Source organism: Halichoeres trimaculatus, unplaced genomic scaffold (genome assembly GCF_033239565.1).
Source record: "Halichoeres trimaculatus isolate MK-OKI-2021-1 unplaced genomic scaffold, fHalTri1.1 fHalTri1_scaffold_6, whole genome shotgun sequence".
Lineage (NCBI taxonomy): Eukaryota > Metazoa > Chordata > Actinopteri > Labriformes > Labridae > Halichoeres > Halichoeres trimaculatus.
The window spans coordinates 28914527-28936818 of record NW_027437184.1 but is presented as its reverse complement, the minus strand read 5'-3'; the positions used below and the strand labels follow the sequence as shown (position 1 = coordinate 28936818).

General features: G+C 41.5%; 1 protein-coding gene across 3 annotated transcripts in view; it reads left to right on the top strand.

The window, feature by feature from the left end:
• Positions 1-536: 536 nt before the first annotated feature.
• LOC141791520 (cell adhesion molecule DSCAM-like) overlaps positions 537-22292 on the top strand; it is a 146634-nt gene continuing 124878 nt past the window's right edge. For all 3 annotated transcript variants that reach the window (XM_074672068.1, XM_074672067.1, XM_074672066.1), the window contains exon 1: positions 537-1677. In XM_074672068.1, the coding sequence (XP_074528169.1) occupies positions 1635-1677 (43 nt within the window). In that variant the 5' untranslated portion in view covers positions 537-1634. The remainder of the gene's footprint in view (positions 1678-22292) is intronic.

The window sequence follows — 22292 nt, the reverse complement described above, 5'->3', positions numbered from 1 at the left end:
CACCCAGGCTGCCTGCCTCCCCTTCATGTTTTCCAAAAAAATTATCTGTTAAAATAATCGAGAACTTACGCTGACACTGTTAAATGTGAGCCATTATCTAAATCAATTTTATTTATGCTAAAGTGCTCAGCTTCGGACTCGCACATCAATCCTCTGCCTCCTTGAATGGAGGTGAAGCACGCGGGGGGCTGCAGATGCCTGACATGGCTGCTGTTTGATGCCCCCTGGTGCATTGGGGGGGTTGCTGCTTATATTTGTCAAGGTCAATTAATGAATGCAGGGGCAAGGCTGGCAGGATCCCCAAAAATGCCCCTGGGGGCTCATAAATTATCCAGAAAACACATTAAAAGACAGGATCTGATCTCCTCCAATTAAGATAATTTAGCCTTTTCTCCCCTCACCAAATGCCTACATAGTATCCAGTCAGGTGTAGCCTACATCACTCCCTCCCTCTCCCTCCTTCCCTACCTCCCCTCCCTCCCTCAGCATCCATCCTCCAGCCTGCTACAGCGCCAGCAAAGCACACAAGGATGTCCTGCTTGGGCTAATTCTCTCTCGCATATGTTACTGTACAGTTTTCCCTCTCAGAGTGGGACAATGAGATTGGTCTTTCTAATATAAAAACAAAAGAGAGAGTTTTTATTTTTATTTTTTTTCTTTCAGAGGTTCAGCTGCGCGCCCCCCTTAGCCCCCCTCACCACCTCCCCACCCCTGCACCTTTAAGGCAATGGAGAGGGAGCAAGGCGGCTGCGGAGAAGGAGGCGAGGGTTTATTCCACAGTGCTGTGAGGCAGCGCAGGTTTTAAGCGCAGGGACTATAGTGTGCGCAGTTTGTGTGTGCGGCTGCGGGGGGAAGATGCGTGTGCTTGTTGCTCGCCGGACGGAGAGAGGCGGCGAAGAGAGAATGAGTTTCCAGCGCAGCTAACAATCAACTCTATGCGCTCTGAAATCCTCGAAATTATCCAACTTTTACGCATTATTTTCCTCCATTTACCTGAGATGACGCGCCTGGCTCTTCTCTCTGCTTAGACTTGTCATTCATTTTTTTCTTGGTTATTTTTCCGATTTTTTGGAACCGTTTGGTTTTTTTGTTTTGTGGTTTTAATTGTTTAACCGTGGAGTTGGGTGTGCGCAGAGACGGTGTGTCCTATGCGTCTCGAGCCTCTGACTCAGCAGCAGCAGCAGCAGCAGCGGCGGCACAGCTCACCTGGACCGGAGCGCACCGAGCCGAGCTCCCTCATGATCCTCGCAGAGCAGCGCTCCGACACGGGGGGACGGCTGCGCTGAGGCCCGGCGCGGTGCGGTGCGGTGCGGTCAGTCCAAAAAACGGGGGGAGACGCACAGCTGTGGATCATACAGTATCTGCCGCCGTATCACCCGGAGACAATCAGCAGCAGGAAGAAGCTCAAACCTCCTCTTCTTCTTCTTCCTCTTCTTCTTCTCCTTCCCAACGAAAAGGATTGAAAGAAAGAGAGGGAGAGAAAGAGAGAGAGAGGGGGAGAGAGATTTCCAAGCTCCCTTTTTCTTTCATTGCAACTGACTTGTTGAAGAAATAAAAGGAAGAAATAACAAGCAGAAAGAGTGCGGGGAGAGAAGAAGAAAAAGCATAAGCTTGGATATTGAACGGAGCGGGGCATGTGGATATTGGCTCTCATCTTTTCCCAGTGCATCTTGAATGGTAGGTGATGCATTTGTGCACGTTAAACTTCAAGTTTACATTTTTAATCACGTGGATTTCTCAGTGATAAGGAAAGATAAATAACCACTCAACATATCTTCTATGGGAAGATTTTCCTAAATGAAAGGGCAGCTTGTTGCTATGTCCTGACGCAGGTAGTGGGGTTATTTTGGGAATCTAATAGTTACACTCATTAACCTTTACAGAGAGTATGAAAAGGTTTGACCACTTGTGCATTTTCACCATTTAAGAGCCTTGAACAGAGGCCGACCAACAGAGAGGGACACAGAGGGAGAGGAGAAATGTAGGTTGACTGATAGGTGCAGCCTGTGCTGCATGAGGGAGAAGGCTTTAAATACAATTTCTTTCTTTTTGTTGTTGTTATTTTGTGCATTTTTTAAGAGAAAAATCCAGGCTTTAAATAAATTCTTCTCCATATTCTGATTGAACGTCAGTTTAAACCTTGAAGGATTATTGATGGACTCTCAATCAGCTGCATTAGGCCTGAGTCTGGATGCATTTTCATATCTCTAATTTTGATCCTTAACATGCAAATCTACAGTTTTCAACGCCTGGTTTAGAGAGCTAGCTTTGAAGAAATTATCTTTGCAGAATTAATTTAATTGCATCACATTTGCTCATTGAATTGGTGTATTCAACATTTATTCATCTCAATCTTGAACAAACTGAGAAATGAGCTCTAACAGAGAAACAATCGTCCAGATACAAGAAATAATTTCTTCTTAGACGTTGCAGCTACTTTCGAATCAAAACTCCTAAACTGAGACATGTTGATGCAGACGTAGCAAATTTACTTCAATGCTGTGCTATAAGCAAAACTCTGTTTTTTTATTTGAGGTATTTCTTTGAAAAACCTGCATGTGTGGTTTCTTGTTGCACGCTTTTTGTCGATTCCACCGAGTATCCTCTAGAAAAGGGATTAAATAGGTTGGCTGTGCTTTTTTCTGGCATTGCACCCGCCATATTAGAAGCACAGACATGGAGTCATTTTGGATTGGAAAAAAAAAAAAAGACACAAGCCCTTATCACCCCCTGCCCAAGTGCACTTCTTGCGAAACACATCCAGATCCTATTTTGTTCCGCAAATTTTCAAAGGATAGGTTCGATAAGGGCCTTTTGTTTGTTTTTGTAGACTAAAGGTGAATGGTTTTCTTTTTTTTACAGCGAATACAAGAAGGGTGTGTAAGGAAAGGGGGGGGCAATGAGGAGGACAAGGGGGCTGTGGGGTAGGGGGTGGGATGATGTGCGCGTGTTGGGGGGCAGAAATCAGCTTGAAAGAAAATTGGGGTATTCAGGAAATGTTTTAAAAAGGGAAGCGGAAAGAAAGGGGTTAAAAAAAAATCAAAGTGGACACAATGTAAAGAGAGAGCAGAGGGCTATGCGTCAAGAAAAGATGACAGGAAAACCATTTTGTGGCTATGCTGAAGGGTTCAACGAAGACAGTGTTTATTTCTAGGAGAGAACCGAGTCAACGCATCAACGCGGGCGAAGCAAGGACTCCTCTCTAAACAACTGACTGACCTGAGACATTTAAGAGACACAGAGGACGCCAATGTCTGTGTCAGATCTCCCTCAGTGCCGTGCAGAAACCTCTGTTTGCTGAGCACAATCATCGCTTTGCTTTTGAAACGGCTCTTTCAGTCTCTTTGGTCCAGGCAACAGCGCTGCAAAATGGCTGCTGCTCGAGACATCTACATGCAAACTTTGAATGGCAGCAACAGTACTTGTAATCGTGATGAATGCTACGTTTGTGTTGCATGCTGATGCAGTACCATTCATATCGACAGACTTGGTTCATTTGACGCTGACCTTTCCTATCGATTTGAAGATTCAGATGTTGCTTTTGTGGCAGAAATGACACAGCCCTCTCTCTGTGTTTTTGCTTCTTTTTTTTTTTTTGTACCACACTAAATCGACTATACAGCAGAATAAAAGGGTCGTAATTGTTGTTCTTAGACTGTGTTCTTTCTCATGCACATTGATTCCCGCTGCAGACATTAGCCTTAATGAGCAGCTTCCATCACAATCGTACATTTTGTACCTCTTCAGGACTGAGGGACGTGTGTTTCTGAAATAAAGGCTTTTAGGGCTCGGGTCCAGTACAGGCTGCTGAGGTTGTCTCTATGGAGACTGGGTAATGAGTGCTGCTGCAGTGTGGGCTTTGGGCTCGAGCAACGCTGCACTCTGCTCAGGTGACCCTGGCGATGCTTCCTGTCAGATTTCAGCCTGATAACAGAGCGGCTCAACACTTGATCTCATTTAAATTCACCATTGCTTCAACAGTTAAGATGACTTTTGTCTGCTTGGGTTATCCTGTTAAAGCCCTTTTTCATGTGCATATTTGCATTGCTTGTTGGTGGAGTATATTTAAAAAGATTACAACCACGCTGTTTTGCAGCTTTGCAGAGGTGTTTCATGAATAGCATCAACTGAACAAACTCCATTTTGCTCTGAATTGCCATTTTGCCAATTTGAGCACACATTTGCAATCTCATCTACAGCAGATATAAACAATCCAGCGTTGCAGAGAGTAAAAATCTGCTGTGGAGTTCACTTCTGCAGTGCTTGAGCGTTTAAAGTGCTCTTGCAGAAGTGTCTATTAAAAGCTAAATGGAATGGGAGCAACATATTCCAGTGATGAAGAGATAAAATTGGGGGAATGGCATAATGTTGTTTTTGCTCAGCTATGCCAGAGGGGGGAAATCTGACACATGCTCAATTGGACACTAATAAGCTGTGTAAATATACAGCGAGCTCCTCAATTGGCTCTTAGCATCACTCTGTGCGTGGGTATTTTTAGCATTCAGTTTAGGATGGCAAGGGGCTGCCGGAGAAAAGGTTCCACCGCTTATTAAAACATAAGCATTTTCAGTCCGACTTAATCCAGTTTTCAAACATGATTAATGCAGCAGCAGAATATGCTTTTTCTCGCTGCCTTTTTTTCTGCTTCGGTTCATCGTAGCAACAGATTGAACACAGCTTCTTCATGCTGAACAAAGATGCAGGAGCAGGAAAGACAAAAAGCAGCTGTCAGCGGCAGTTTGACTGTTCATTCTGATCAGAGTGAGAATAAAGCACAATATTAACCAGAGGTCATGATCAATCAAGCTCAGAGAGGAGAGGTGGGTCTTTGGTGAAGAAATCCCAGTAACGGACATAATTCAACATTGGATATCTTTATTATTGTTGCAATAAATGCTATTTGCATTTTTATTATCTGTTAGGAAAATCAGTGAGAGACTGTGGTTGTATTATTAGCCCCAATGGAGTGAGGCCTTACATAAGCCTTTCATTAAGACACTGTTTGGTTTCTACTTTTTCATCAGTTTTTGATAAAATGTTATCAGAGTGTCTCCAATGAAATATCACCACATCCACAAAAGAAACCTTCAACATCAAGATGTTCCTCTTTTCTGTATCTTCTGCATGATATGAGGGGAAGTTGTGACAAACAGTGCTACTGTTCAACACTCAGATGTCTACATGACATCAGCAGATATCAAAATGCACACATGAGCTGAAGACTATCCGTCTAGGATTTTCTGATTGGCTGTGTCAGTTCAGTGTTCACATGCAGATTTTTTTTTTCCTGCAATCTTTGATCACAATTATCACACTCTCAACAAACAAACTTCACCTGGACATTTTTTTTTCTTTCTGCATTTTTCATCAGATACTGAGGATTTTGTTGCTGCGGCAAGTTTCCCGAGTCACATTAGAATTTGCTGAAGCATCAGTACATTCAGGAAACAATACAGTATGTGCTAGTTAACAACAACAACAACAACAACAACAACAACATCAACATCAACAACATCATCAGATTGGTACTAATCCTGACGACCAATCTACATTATCATGGAAGCCATCCTTACAACTAACAGAATCTTCGCTTCTACACGTGCTCTTCCTTCTTTCTATTTAGGTTTCTCTCACCAACTACATTATGTCTTAGTCTTCATCTATAGCTGCATTTTGCTCTTGTCAGTATTATGTTAACACTTTGTTCTTATGTTGCACATTTAACTTTTTTTGCTCTTATTTGTTTGTTTATTTTACTTTTGCATATTTTTTGTTACTGCTGCTAAATTTTCCTCTATATTCTGTGCCCCCCCCCCCCCCCCCCCCCCCCCCGCCCCCCCCACACACACACATAGATACATAAAATCAAGAGATGAATTTATGACCCCTGAGTATAAAAGGGATATTTCTGTTCACTCCCATTTAAGCAGTCTCTTGCAATGTGTTCATAGTAGGAAAGTCATGAGAATACTTGATAATCAGGCTTTTTGTGCCTTTCAACATTTATGAAGACAACAGGACAGTGGACTGAGCAGGAAATAGGGCAAGAGTGAGGTTTGACAAGCAGAAAGGCTGGATTCACCACATGGATTGCACAACTGAGACGCCAAAGCTCTATGGGTGCCTTCAAGTGTGCACCTTGTGCATTAAGACATCAATCAAAGAATTAACTTTTCAACATGTTGGCCAAAAAAGTCAAACAGAGCTTGAAACATAAAACAAAGTTTTTTTTAAATTTTCTGTGTGGATATTTATGTATATGATGACTTCGGTGCCGCCTGTGGACAAAGACTCCTCTTGCGTCTCTGATTCAGTTTTGTACACGTGCACATAGTTTTCAAGTAGTTTTATTCCAGCAGAAAGTCCCCCTGCTTTTGTACAAGAACATAATGTTTTACATAGTGTAATAGCCATAAACAATGAAAAAATGAAAGAATGTTGCAGCTGCAGGCTGTACATCACTTGATCGACACATCACCCAGAGGTTACAGGCGTTATGACTTTTGGGAAAGGTTAGTCTCTATGCTGATGATCTCTTTTACCTTTGTAGATCATAAAGTGACTTCAGGCAACCTCTCTGTTAAAATTATACAAAGGAGTATTCATGGGAATATTTAGCTCTAGTCATTGAATGTTGTTGAAAATTGAACTATACTGTTGGTGCGGTTAATTGTTGGCTACATTATTTTATATGGAGAAAAAATAAAATCTTCTTGCACTCAATGGCAGCACCTGCAGCCAAATAACTTGTAGCCCTTTGTCGCACTTACTAAGGTTTTCCTTCTGTCTAAATTCTTGCTTGTGTTGTACATTGCTTTGGAAAAAAAAGCGTCTGCTAAATGAAACTGCAGAACTTTAGAGTTTCAATAAATCTTATCCCGGATTAGTTTTTTTTTCCAGGAACAACCCCAAGTCTTTTAAATCTTTCACCATGTGACAAAATTAATCTAAACAAGGAAACAAGATACAGTAGGTCGTTATTTGACTGCCTATTGCAGCATTGGTTGGAGGTCACATTAAGGCCAGTGGGAGAGTAGGTCTGTGCAGACTGGTGTCTTTTGGTTTACATCTGTCACTTCACATTGAGCTGGGGCGGGTTGACAGAGTCACAGAAACACACATCAGCAAACAACGACCGCACACAGCTCGTCAGATGCACATTAGACTCAGCACAGCAGTCAACACGATGTAGGCCACTGAGAATGCTGGGATTGTGACGATTAATGTGTTAATGTGTTTAGTGATGCTGCACAGTTTTATCACATTATCATACCTTAAAGTTCATGCACATTTATACATAAAATGGTCATTTAGTTTCACTGCAGGGAGTTTTTCTTCACGAAACGGATAATTTTGAATCCTGAACTGGATCTTTTGGAAAGTATTCAAGAGAATTTCATATAATACATCAAATAAACTATAAAACAGACTCCAGCTTTAAGTTTTGACAGTTTTAGATCTGAGGTAACTAAAGGTGTAAAAGTCAGGTTAGGATGGTTTTTGTTTCTTTGTTTACAGTTTGCGTGAAGCTTAGCGTTAGGAGGTATTAGTGGCACGCTGTTTTCATGGACTCGCTAATCACAGCCGGATTTGTCGGTGCCATCGGGTCAAGATTTTTGTGCCGCTACACTGTGTGTGCGTGTGTATGTGTGTGTGCTTGGCCATTTGAGAAGAGAGTAGACTCAAGCATATGTTAATGGATGCACATTGAACTGTTAAAGGTTTCATTTAACCCAGACCAGAATGCTTAAGGAGATGATGGTGTGTAGTGAGGCAGAAACAGAGAGGGAAGAGAGGGGGAAGAGGGACAAAGAGTCAGCTTGTGTTATGTTGTATCTAAAGCTCACAGAATCATATCCAATCAGCCTGCTTTTCCATGCAGAAACTGCTATTTCAGGCACTGTTATATCACACACTTCTATTGTCGGACAAGGATTAAGAATCCACAGTCTTTATTGTCTATGCAGCGGTCCAAAGATATGGCTTGTACTCCAGCATTTTGTTCTGATGTGCTTGAAATGCACAGTTTTGTGTAAAAGTATGCTTCAACTTTCTGTAAAGGTAGGAATTTGTGTTACTCGTTCGTAAACACAACATTCAAACTGGGTCCCTCCTCCTTGGCTCAGTGCCAGCTGCAGCACACACCCACAGCCTCTGACTGTAGCTACCTGAACACACTCGCTAGCCCAGCAACCACCTGCAGTGTCACACTTCTATGCGGAAGAGACTGAAGAGGTGTGCACTTGACTTGTCATGTTAGCACAAGCTAATCACAGATATTTGAAACATACCAACATGTGTCACTCTTCTCTCTCTCTGTGCCTGAAAGCGAGTGAAAGTCAAGCCAAGCTTCCCCGTTGTTAAGAAAAAAGCTTTATATATTTGGCATTTCGTTGGAGGTGTTTTTCTTCCTCCGTGCTACAACTACTGTCAAAGCTGCTCTGATTAGCTTTTTCCACTCATAATCATTGACATGTAAGCCACTTGCTCACTGGGTGTGCTGTGATCGGTTGATGTAACCAAGCTTACTCTCTGCCCAGAAACGTACTGATAAATCCAGAACATCAACATACAGGCTGAGGGGGTTTTGGGGCAGACACAGACACTAACACACATGTAGCAGATGACTTGAGCAAGATTGATTCTGTAAAGTTGAGCTTTAAATTTTTGAAGACTCTACCTTTTACCACGCCCCAGTGTGATGACAATGGCCCTCATTTATCAAACGTGCGTACGCCTGAAAAATGGGTGTACGCTCCTTTCCACGCACAGATCGGCATTTATCAACCTGAACGTTGGCGTCAGGTACACTCAAATCCCATGCCAGGTCTGAGTTCGTGTACGCAAGTTTCATGTCAGTGGAGAGCGGGGTGCGGTAAGGGAAATCCCTCTGTGGAGGAGAGTTATAAGATCATATGAGCACCAAACATTTTCAGAAATAAAAACTGATTTTCTTAGATTAATATTTGGATTCTTGAATTAGATATGACACCAAGAATGCTTTTAACAGTCCACTGTTATTCCACCATTCTACAAAATACTTCACTATGAAAGAGCAGCGCGAGCTGTCAGCTGAATTCTACATTTAAAAAAATAAGTTTCCTCGATCGGTTTACCTAAAAAAAAAAAAAAAAAAAGGAAAATAGAGATGCAGTTATCAGTTTTTAATGCACTCCCATGTTTATGGTAAAGTCTCCGCAGAGAAGACGACACTGGATCAATCTTTCAGAACTGATTTTTATTTAAGGAAGCTGTGTTGATTACATGATTTACTGTGAAGATGATTAGATGATATTGATCCTTACAATATTATTATATTTAAACATGAACTGTGCGCAAAAAAGTGACTAGCCTATTTCATAACCAAGGACGTTCATTACACGAGATCACAACCTATGTGCTCATCTCGTGGTACGAATCATTAAACTCCGGTCTACCCGTGCGTAATTGCGCACAATTGACAAACTTCAGCTCTGCTCCTTCCTCAGTCTGTGACAGGTTCAGGCTGCAGTCTGCAGCTTCTTTCAGAGCTCAAACACATTTTTAAAAGCCAACTTTCCACATTTCTGGACCTGAACAGAAGCAATGAATAATATTGTGGCTTCTAACAGTCAGACATTACGGATGAATTAATCAAGGTATAAAAGAAAGATTTGTAAATTAAATGTTTAAAACTCTGCTGTATTTAAGTTTGTCACATCCACGCTGCTGAATCACTGCAGTGATTTCCTTACAGACAAGTTTTTTGCTGATTCCCTCTACTTTTCCGGCTGCCAAATAACGCGGCGTTATTTCCTCTCTGCCTCTGTTGCTACAGTGTTGTCGATTACCAGTATGTAGAAGTTCCCCTTTTCCAGTAATGCGTCCCTCCATGTCGTAAATTCTGTGGGTTCGGCCAGCTGAACCTTGAATATTTAGGGGCGTGTTATGTAAATTACGATTGTTTTCAGCCGCCACATTTATCAACACCTGATCAGGCGTACTCCGTGATTGTCCCTGGTACGCACGTTTCATAAATCACACGTGAACGTTGCCGTAAACTGATTTGTAAACCCAGATCTGCGCCAATTCCCACGCAAGATTGATAAATGAGAGCCAATGAGTGGCACAGCGGATAGGAGAGCATTGCAAATTCATTAAATGGCAGCGAAATGTGAAGTTAGATTTAATAATGTCAATGAAATAAGAAGAAAAGTGCTCTTCAGTCATTGGGAAGCCAGCAAATAAAGCAACATATTAAAGACTTAAGAGCTTTACACTTGTTACAGATGCTTGAAAAAAAAAATCAGTCCCAGTCAGTGCTTACAATCTGTAGTTGGTTGATAACTCATCAACTTAACAACTGCTTTTAAAGCTAAAAATCACAACTTATCAATTTTTTACTTTTTGAATTATTTTTTAATGGGACATTAATTGGTTGATATGTTTCTTTTTTTTGAGATGACAATGATTATTTGTGATAATAAAAAACAAAGTTGTTTGAGTTTTTTCAGTGAGAAACTGCAAGTCAAAGCACACTGCACTTCTCGTATCTGGCTGTTAACTGGACTGGTTACTTAACAAGATGACAATTAGTCGAGTTGTTTGTGTCTGTAGGCTTTTATTGTGAAATAGGCCAGTAGGTTAATGCTGCAGACACGCAAGTACAACAAGGTGTAAGTTTAGCTCAGCCTGCTCTGTAACTACAGGCCAACCCTCTGTGCTCTTTGTGTTGTTTACTCTTCATGTCAAACAGTGAAGATGGGCACGCTTTACACCTGGACTAATACAAAATGTACTTGCGTTTCTTATCTGCACAGTTATGTTGGTTTAATAGATAGATAGATAGATAGATAGATAGATAGATAGATAGATAGATAGATAGATAGATAGATAAATGGATATTAAAAGAGTTCCAAGCTAATCATGCTACTCATGGAGAATTTTAAGTACTTGTAAAATATTTAACAGTCAATCTGCACTAGTTATTCAGATTTACTCATTGTGTTTACCCACAAGCTAGCTGGTGGTTCTAAAGTTACACTGCTTGTCGTGCAAAGACTTGCTTGACCTCTCCTTAGAGATCAAGGTCTGTTTCTGTTTTTCTCTGAGAGTTGAATATTGAAATATTTTTTTATCCTGAGTCCCAGCAAAAGATTTATGTTTCTTAAGTCCTGAGCTTACCTGTTTTGACTCTGAATGACTTTATAAACCAAAAATTGAATTTGACTGTAAGATTTTTGTATGTCATGATTAATATATATATATATATATATATATATATATATATATATATATATATATATATATATATATATATATATATATATATATATATATATATATATATATATATATATATTTGAAACACTTCTGCATACTCTTTTAAATCTTGGTTATAAGGTCAATGTGACTTTCTCAGTAGTCGAACAGGAAGCATTGACATTTTTCATTGTGTTTTTTTTTTTTTTTTACATATTTTTGTTAGGCATGGAAATGTATGGCCTTTAACAATGTCTCTCTTGTTCGTCCACACAAGAGTTACTATTCAGTAAGATTAGATTAAATATTCTGTAATTGTAGACCTGTTATTAGGAAATGTGCTGTGTCAGAACTGTTGTACAACCTCCTGCCACAAGCCAGAGCTGGAGATCCAGTCAGTTGTAAATTTTACCCATTTTTAAAGATCACAGATGACAGGAGGCATGACATAGTGCAGCAGACATTGTCGTAAATTCATGATAGTGTCGGGTTGAGTTGACCAGAGCAATGTGTAACAAATATAACTTAAAAAGCTGAATTGGATAGTGGCGGCAAAGACCTGATCCATCAGGCAGATCCATGAGGTTCATCTGTAAAACTCAAGTTAGAAAACTTACCGTTGTCAAAACATCATTCTCAGTCTACTCATATTTAGTAATATTGATTTTTCCATTAGTACTGGAATTATATAAGATCAGTATTGATTTCATACCATTATTCTGGATAAGCATCAGTAGATGTCAGCTGACACAAACTCAAGGTACCAGGAGTAAAAAAAAAATGGTTTGTTGCATCCCCAGCAACAAACTCAACATGCGACTGAGCTCATGTTAGCCTCATTAGGGCAACTCTTTGTCTTTGTTTACCAGAACCTCTTAGATCATGTTGTTTGATATGTTGAGCTCCATTCCAACTTCTTTTTAAGTGTATTCTTATTTTTTCCAGCACGGTGGAGTTTTAACTTCTATTTACACAAATAGCAAATTAGTTCCTTTCTTAGTTTTTGTCATGCAAAGTTGTGTAGGTGCATAAGGATGGTTGTTATTGTAGAAATGGTTGCTTATTCAGTGATAGGGTTACTTAGTGACCTAGAGAGAGTCATTTAATCCAATCCTTTGGCATCCACCAATCTTATGTATTAAGTAATTCTTATTGTGTGTAACTGTATTTTAGAGTGCAGTCTCATCTTTTTTGTTTCCATCGGTTTTGGATGTTGAGTTCAGTTGATCACAAACAAACATCTTGGATTAATGTGTTTAATTGTAATTAGTTAAAGAAAAGGGTGTACGACATTTGAGACTGCAGTCTTTGTGGCTAAAAATACAGATATAATACCTGGGACTGCTTCAAACGAGGAAAAAATATCTGGAATCCAGTAGTTTGATAGGTGGAAAAGGGAATTAGGTAAAATTTAAGACTCAGATTAAATGAAATATAAAATAAAAATGAGACATTGTAAGAATTTTTATGATGGAGACGAATTGATACTAAACCGTGAAGACATCACCAACTAGAAATGATAAAACCCAGACCTCACTGGAGATTCTCCCCCTGTGGCTTCTGTTGGACGTATTCATCATGCATAACCAAACTCGTGCTGATTAGCATTCAAAATCGCGCTCTGTTCCTGTAGCCTGAAACGTGTAACATTTTCAAACATTGGGGCAAATGTTTCATTAAAGTGTTGCTAGCCCCCAGCTCCATTCCGCTCCAGTCTCCGCTCTATCAGGCCTTCCCCAGAAGTGATTATGCTAATTGCTGTTTGATCAGATGATTAAATTATAATTTGATTAATCCCAGGCACTAAACGCTCTGAATACGTTCATATGTATTTTGCTGGCTGCCTGGCAGTGTTTGCAGAGCTGCCTGTCATTGGGCAGGCTGTCGGATCCCGGCAGTGCAGGTGAAGGACAGCGGTGGAGACGTATGTGGAGCTGCATTGGGAGATGGTTATGAACAGGAATGAAGCAGTGTTTTGGATGTACTTTGGTCGAGTGATCACAGAGAACATGATGATTAATAAAGGATCACCCTCATCTGTGTGCAGATTGAGTGCAGCTCTAATGCAGATTGCTGCCATTTTCTCAGTCATTGCCTGTCTCTGTTACTCTCAATTGACTGTGTATCCATCAGAGTGATTTATAGTGCAGTATAGACAGGCTCCCATAGGACTACATAATGAAGGCCCCATAATGTATGCTTATACTATGAGATTCAAGGCCTCTTTAGGCACTGACTTGAGTATTGTAACTAAAATGATTATAGATCTGTGATGTTTATGCAGAAGTGATCTAAAAATATCCAAACACACAACAGATTGGCTCACTGGTTGTTTGCACACTAGCAAAGAGGGAGGACTCTCCTGCAGCGGGGTTACTGAAGATAAAATACTCTTGCCTTTGAGGCAAATGGAGGCTCTGGAGGGGAGGGGAGGCCAGCATGGAGGGAGAGTTATGGTGGGTGGGGGTGGTTGATATTTTTCTGAGGCACACGAGGATGGCTGTGAGCGGAAAGGCAGCGATGTCTAGTCATCTGACCCACAATCCCATTTAACCTCAGGACTTTGATTCGCCCTCCACTGTCAACTGCCAGCTTATTTCACCTCTTTGTTTCTGTGCTGCAGAAGGCTTTTGTTTCCATCACCCAAAGAAGATGCAGATCAGCGATAAAGCACCAGGGGAAACGTTTGCAGAAGCTCTTAGCTTTTATTTTGACTTAAGCAGCACTGTAGTCTGTTTATCCTTTATGAGGCAGTATAAACAGAGGAGATGCTTGCTTTTAATATCTTGCACCCTAAACACCATTATTAAGATGTAAATGAATGTATTTTTCCATCGGTTTTAAGGCCTTTAACTCAACAAAAGAAACACATGCAACACTCAAACAGAGAAATATTGCGCAATGCAGAAAGCCGACTAACAGGAAAGGCAATTTATTTCTGCATATTTTCTCTACTTTTGGCAGTTTTGAGCATCTCAAAGTAATATGATCTCAACTTGCTTTTACATAAAGTTATTAAATTTAGACACAATGAGCACCTCACTAGACCATGTATTCGTAGTAAAGATTTAGGTTCGTCCATCTAAAAAAGGTGAATGTACTAGGATGAGTACTGAATCATGTACTTTTATAGGTACCAAACAAATCTGTCTGTAGTACCAAGTACCAATTTACATAAAATGAAACGGTACCACGTTTAGATACCTAAACGCATCCTTTTGACTGTGAGAGAGTGGAAGAACAGGTGATTTTCCAAGCTGGACATGAACACAGCATTACAAGTTTATGTTTTGAATAATAAATATGTCAAGGTTAAAAGCTTTGAGATTTTATTATTGAACCAAAGTACAAAGAACTGGTGCAGTTGAGTATCAATACCTATTGCTAGGTACTGTGCAGCAGTACCGTATCATTTTAAATGTTTGTACTAATGTTGATGCAAAAATATTTTTTGTATTATTATCATCACTTTTTTTTACTGTATTAAAGCTGGAACTTAAGAGATCTGGAAAACAAAAAATGATCACAAGCCGTGCTTTGTTTTGACTTTATTTGATCCAAAAAAACTTAAACTGGTTCATTAGTGTGCTTTTAGCAGTCAATACAATTTTTTAAACAGGGAAAAATACCTAGTATGGCAGAAGATGTACTACTGTTCTACTGTTTCAGCTGTAGAGATATCAATCATTAAATCAATTTTATTTTTTAACCCTTTAAAATAACCTAAAAGGTACCCAAAGTGATTTACAGCAGTGCAAACCATATACACAAACCATAGAACAACATGTAAAAATACAGAGTAAGGTGTGTGCATTGAACAGGGTGGCCTTAGTCAGAATTAAAAGCCATTTTAAAGAGGGTAGTCTTCAGCTTAGACTTAAAAATGCCAATATCAGTAATTTGATGGATGTCTGGGGATGTCTTGTACCACAGTCTGGGGGCAGTGACTGCAAAGGAACGGTCACCTCACTGTTTTTACCTGGACCTTGGGACTTCAAGCAGAAGCTGCCCTGAAGAACGCAGGGCCCTCCCATGATCGTGGATAGTTGAAATCCCCAACAAGTAGAGGGGAGCAAGGATGCTAACTTTTTTTTAAGTTACATTTTAGGCCTTGACATCAATATTCGGGGTGGATTGGACAGTGGGCAAACCAGGAAACTGTAAGAGAGTATAGGGAGTGACATGAGAGAGAGGTCTTTAACCTGGACTGCCTGCTATGGGCCCACTACTTAACCAGGAAGCCAAGCAGCAACCAGATGCCTGTTGTTTTTTCGTGCACAGATATGACAATGCAAACAACTCAGCAGGGTGTTTTCTCAAACAAATAGCCAATAGTACTCTGTATGTTGTTGGAGAACAATATGATCTTACTTTTTGAAACAAGACATTTTCAAGACGAGTCGAGTGAATGTGCTTTTGATTTCAGTATTTGCGGTTGAATCTTATATTAACGTTTCCCTGTCAGTATTTTAACCTGAAGTGCACGGCCCATTGACACAGAGTTTGTAGACATCAGTCTTTCAAGTCAATATATTCGGTCATCACATGTCAGATGTTCTCACATTTCTTGGTTGTTTCAGTTTCAGCTAACTGAACAGGGAAAACGAACCTGCAGCTATAACAGGTGTCACTTGACTAAGTGCCCAGCTGGAACGCTCACAGCTAAAACTATCTTTCTACATTTAGTACCATTGCTCTTTTTAGATACAGCTGATATATGTTAGCTATAGGCTCCTATGCTGTGCTGTCGTAAATGTAGATGATCTTAAAGCTGTCAGCCATCCTCTTTCAGATAATCTCCTGGTTCATCCCTCCCTGCTGGGTTTAATGTCCTCCCTCTCAGCTCACCTGAGATCCACCTCCCCTTGCTCATCCTCTCTCTGTCTATCAGCTCAGTCAGGCAGAGGATACTTGACAGTACAGCAGGCAGAGGTGGTGAGGATTTTACTGAAATAGAAATAAAGCCTCTCTTTGGCTCTCTTAAAGCATGCTCAGTGTATAATGTGCTGGGATATATTTCAGACAAATAACTGTCAAGTACCGAACAACTCTTCAGACATCCCTGTGTGGAGCCAAACTCTGACTTTTCTGTACAACGATGCATCATGGTTATCAGTGTTAGCTGACGCTATGCTGAGGTGTAGAAATCTACTTTTAGACATGTTTGATTGAGCTTCATGAAGACATCATCATACGAACACATTTTTAAAGCTACTTTTGGGCCTTTTTCTGTCCATCCATCCATCTTCTTCCGCTTATCCAAGGTTGGGTCATGGGGGCAGCAGCCTAAGCAGGGAAACCCAGACTTCCTTCTCCCGAGCCACTTCATCCAGCTCTTCAGGGGGATCCCAAGACATTCCCAGGCCAGCCGAGAGATGTAGTCTCTCCAGCATGTCCTGGGTCTGCCCCGGGCTCTCCTCCCAGTGGGACGTACCCTGAACACCTCACCAGGGAGGCGTCCAGGAGGCATCCTCATCAGATGCCCGAGCCACCTCATCTGGCTCCTCTCAACGTGGAGGAGCAGCGGCTCTACTCCGTGCTCCTCCCGGGTAGCTGAGCTTCTCACCCTATCTCTAAGGGAGAGCCCGGCCACCCTACGGAGGAAGCTTATTTCGGCCGCTTGTACCCGCGATCTTGTTCTTTCGGTCACTACCCAAAGCTCATGACCATAGGTGAGTGCAGAGTCTGCATTACTGCAGACGCTGCACCAATCCGCCTGCCGATCTCTTGCTCCATCCTTCCCTCACTCGTGAACAAGACCCCGAGATACTTAAACTCCTCCACTTGGGGCAGGATCTCATCCCCGACCTGGAGAGGGCAGTCCACCCTTTTCCGGCTGAGGACCGTAGACTCGGATTTGGAGGTGCTGATTCTCATCCCAGCCGCTTCACACTGGGCTGCGAACCGCTCCAGAGAGAGTTGAAGGTCACGGCTTGATGAAGCCAACAGGACCACATCATCTGCAAAAAGCAGTGATCCAATCCTGAGGTCACCAAACCGGACCCCTCGACACCCTGTCTGCGCCTAGAAATTCTGTCCATAAAAGTTATGAACAGAATCGGTGATAAAGGGCAGCCCTGGCAGAGTCCAACCCTCACTGGAAATGAGTCCGACTTACTGCCAGCAATGCGGACCAAGCTCTGGCACTGGTCGTACAGGGAACTGGCAGCTCGTAACAAGCAGCCTGACACCCCATACTCCCGGAGAACCCCCCACATGACTCCCCGAGGGACACGGTCGAATGCCTTCTCCAAGTCCACACAACACATGTGGACAGGTTGGGCAAACTCCCATTTGGCCATTCGCCCATTCGGACTCAATGTCCCCTACCTTCCCCGGAACACAGTTGAAGCTCTCCTGGAGGTGGGAGTTAAAGCTCTTTCTGACCGGAGACTCTGCCAGACGTTCCCAGCAGACCCTCACAATACGTTTGGGTCCACCAGGTCTGACCGGCATCTTCCCCCACCACCGGAGCCAACTCACCACCAGGTAGTGATCGGTTGACAGCTCCGCCCCTCTCTTTACCCGAGTGTCCAAGACATGTGGCCGCAAGTCCGATGACACAACTACAAAGTCGATCATTGAACTGCGACCTAGGGTGTCCTGGTGCCAGGTGCACATATCAACACCCTTATGCTTGAACATGGTGTTCGGTATGGACAATCTGTGACGGGCACAGAAATCCAACAACAGAACACCACTCAGGTTCAGATCGGGGGTGGCGTTCCTTCCAATCACGCCCCTCCTTTGAGCGTTGAAGTCTCCCAGTAGGATGAGGGAATCCCCAGATGGAGTACTCTGAAGCACTCTCTCCAAGAACTCCAAAAAGGGTGGATACTCTGAACTGCCTTTTTCTGTTGCCTCTGAAAAACAGGTGCATGCTTTAACTGTCAAAATCAAACTATCATATATGATGACATTTATTAGCCAACTTTCTTTTGGCTGTGCTAATATTCCAGTCTAGTTGGTAGAAACATCATAACAACAGGGATTCATCTGGATAACAGATAAGATGCTAGTCACAATCAGACCACACATTATATTTAATCAGTTCATGGGAATGAGTCTGGTCTACCATGGTATGGAGGTTTTTTTTAAACCTCCTGTTGACAATGTGGCGAAGTATAATGTTTGTGATAGCATCAAAAAACAGTGCGTATAATGTCTTTTTAAGCGTGTGCCACCAACTTAATTGGCGGCACACGCTTAAATTAAATTTAGAGAACAAAACTAAAGATTGGTTGTTCAAGGACAATGCGTCAACAAAAGAAAAGGTCTAGAGACAGAAAAACTTTCTGGGCGTGTTAAAACACACAAGGAGCTGAACAAAAGGGATTAAATTAAAGAAAGCAGACACAAGGCAAACTCCAACTGCAAAATGATATGGGCTGCTCCAGATTTACAGGAGAAGAAAAAGCAAAATGAAAAGACACAGTGGAGGTGACCTTATCTAGATACTGGTGTCATTTGATGCATCTGTTGAGATCACCAATGAAAAAAAGCTAATATCACTGGATGAACTGAATTCTTTAGTTCAGTGTGATCCAGAAAAGCAGGATAAAATAAAGAATCCAACATTTAAAAAAGAAAGAAAGAAAGAGAGAAAGAAAAAAAGAAGGGAAGAAAGTTAATTCCACTTGCAAGCAAGCAAATAGGAAAGCCTAAAAGCTATACCTTTCAAGTGCCTTTATTTGAGGCCCTACTTTTATAAAGCTCTATTATTGAATTATAACTCAATAACCAAAATCTTCTAAACCTACCTATTTCTTGGCTTGTTTATATCTTTATTCAATAGCCAGGTATTAAATAAGATTTTGTACTGAAGGGTTGCCATCCGGCGAAATAGAATTAAGACAGGTTGAAACAACTTTTGAAGCTGTGGCTTTTTTGAAAAAGATAACAGGCTTCTAAAATTAAAACAAGACTTTAAACTGAAATATTTTTTTTAGAACATAAAACTTTGCAAGAAACAATTTTGTCCAGTTTTATGTAGATTTAGATGGGTCCTGTGGACTCACTGGTGCATTTCACCTTATTGCACAATATGTCCTGCATGTAGTGATGGGTGCCTGTCATATTTGAAACTATATGGTACCAACAGTACCTTGCAACTGGTATCAGTACGCAATGGTACCAATTATGGGATACTTACATGTGTGTTTGTGATGATAGATGTTAATTTGTTTAATAATAAAATCTCACAGTTTAACATATTTATTCTCAATATATAAACATACAATGCCGTTCTCCTCCCTCACAGTCACAAGGATGTGTCTAGGGACCAAAACATGGTACTGTTTGAGTTTATATGAATCAGTACTCTGTATTACCAACAGAATTTGGTCTGTACCCATAAAGGTACTTAACTTGGCACCCATCCCTACCCAACATACCAGATCTAAACCTTTACAGTAAATGCTTCCTTTTGTCTTTTGTCTTTGCAGCATGGATTTTTTTTTTTTTAACTGTGCAGCCTGCTTATGACTTGTGATTTGAGTGCTGTAAGTTGCCAGGTCTGATGGCTGGCTGGTGGAATAATCTTCCTTTTTCTGAAGGTTTTGTTGTCTTCTGAATCTTGTTTGGAGCTCTCAGGATTAATGTCAGTCATTTCAGAACACACCAGGATAGCTTCAAGGTCAGTAATATCTTCCCCACTGGTGCACAAAAATGTGTTCTGTAGTGTTTCATGAGATTGTAGCAAAAAAATGTTGAAAGAAATGACAAAACTAGACTTTCTAATACACATGTAGCTGTTTTAAAGTATTTTTCTTAAAATGAATAAATAAATAAACTTCATTGTCCTCATTGAGGACAGAGTCATTTTTAAGTGTCTAAGCAGTCAGTAAAATTCAAAACCAGCTGCTTGAATTGTTGCTTTAGAGCCACTTGGACCTAACAAAGCACAGTATGTTCCTTCATCAAGCATTAGAATCCAGCATCCTCAGATTTTAGCGTCACCTGGGAGTCCTATGTTACGCTCGTGATAACATTAATGTCATTGTTAGGATGATACAGTTACATAAAAGCAGCAGGGAACATTCAAACATGCCAAATCTTTGATCTCTGTATGTCAGATTAGAGGCAAACATGTGTACTGTATCTTATGGGATTACACTCTCTCTGTGGTACAGTGTGTGAGCTCCTTCCTCTGGCTCCAAAGCTCTTGGATGTAACCAGCATCCACATCAAGCTCTGATTCACACTTTGATATTCATGTGGAATAATATTAGAAGTTGCTACATCGGGAACATCCTGTCATTTCTCTGCTGTGTCACTTAGAGGAGGTTAATGGAGCATTGTGAATGTCTCATATGGTTGTTGTTACCGCTTTTTCCTCCGTCTCTTGATGTGCCTTTGCATATTAGCTTCAGCAAGCAGAAGCAGCTCTGCTTTGTTTACTCACTCGCAGGAGTTTTTCCTCGTTTCTTCCGAGCCATCTTACTGTTTTATTTCTCTCTCTGCGTCCGTCTCAGTTTATGTTCCCTTTCCCACTTCAGTGACGTAGCTGATTAACGTCTTCAAAGTAGTCAGCACATGTGGACTCCCCCGTCTGATGTCAGTGTTCATGTAAATGAGCATTCATATGCATCAAGTAACCCACTCCACAGCGACACTCGTCTCACCCTCCAGAGAGTTGTCATCAGAGGAGGGTATCATTGGTTTTACATGGCGGCTGCGTGGCACTGAGCGACCCCTCAACATTATTCATGAGGGCAAAATGGGAGCGGGTGATTTGGGCAACGAGAGGGACCCTGTTCTCGGATCGGCGCAGCACTTCTCTTTACCGCTTATTGTGTAGGCCCCGGGGCAGGAGAGGGAGGGGGGTTTGGATGCTTACTCACTGTCATCATGAAGCCGTCCTGTCCTCCACCCTGTCTCCAGCCCCTCCCTTTTTTGCCCTCCCCCACCCCCTGCTCTCCCCTCCCCAGGCGTCTCTGCAGAGCTCTGCCTTAATTACCTGCATAGCCTGCCATGAGCTGTCAGTGTGGTTCAGTGCCTGTTTGCCCCAGTGGACTCGCCCTAATGTCTTGATGCTGTGGTGCCCGCTGTAGCTCCATGGAGCTCTCTGACCTGGTGAGGGCCACACTGTGGCTGAGAGCCAATCACACCACAACGTTTAAACACATTAGTGGCCCCAAGCTGTACAGATGTGTTGTGGCTATTAACTAATTCAATGTGATAAAAAAGAAGGAGAGGGTGAAAACTGGGCTTTGGTTACAGAAAGACATTAACGTGGACCATCAGTGAGTGTTTGTTGTCACTGGAAGAGGAGAACAAGAGGCTGCAGACCGCATTCATCCATACCTTTGATTAATGGTGTTTGGTTGAGGTAAACACAGGCCCGGCTAAAAAGCCCCTGACACATCAGTGCGCTAATGCACAGACTAATGCACGGGCCTATTTATGTTGTCGGTTGGACCTGTATTGATCAGACATTTACTTAAATAAATTGCCTGGTGATTTGGAGGTGACCACTGATGGGCATTGTCAGAGAAGCTTTACCGATCTGACAGAAAATGCATCAGAGGGGAAATAAAAAGCTTTGTTTATTTAAATAAAAAAAAAATGTCAAAAAGATGAAACATTTTACCAGCAAGATTAATGGCCATGCTATCAGTATGGTTCTTATAATTCAACACTGAGCAGCAAGAAGATTATTTTTTGATTTTATCCCTTCCTAATGGAAGAGGCTCTCTTGGCTCTCTTATTTGGGAAAGACGTTGTTTTATTGAATAGTTTTGTACACCTTGTAGACCTGAGCAACTTGTTAGCTGAATATCGTCACTGAAAACAAAAACAGACCCCCCCCACACCAAAAAAAAAAAAAAAAAGGATTAAGGCATTGTTGTAACATTGAATGTTTCATTTGCTCTGTGGACTGTATTTATTGAGTAATCAAGGGCTGACATCTGCACCCCTTAAAAGTGGTTTGCCAGCTCAAGATTTTATATTTATGGTGCAGCACTCCTTTCTGATTGTGGTGCACAGGAATCGATATATTTGATCTTTGCTAGTCTTGTATCAAAAGCCCCGTTTCCACCAAGCGGTTC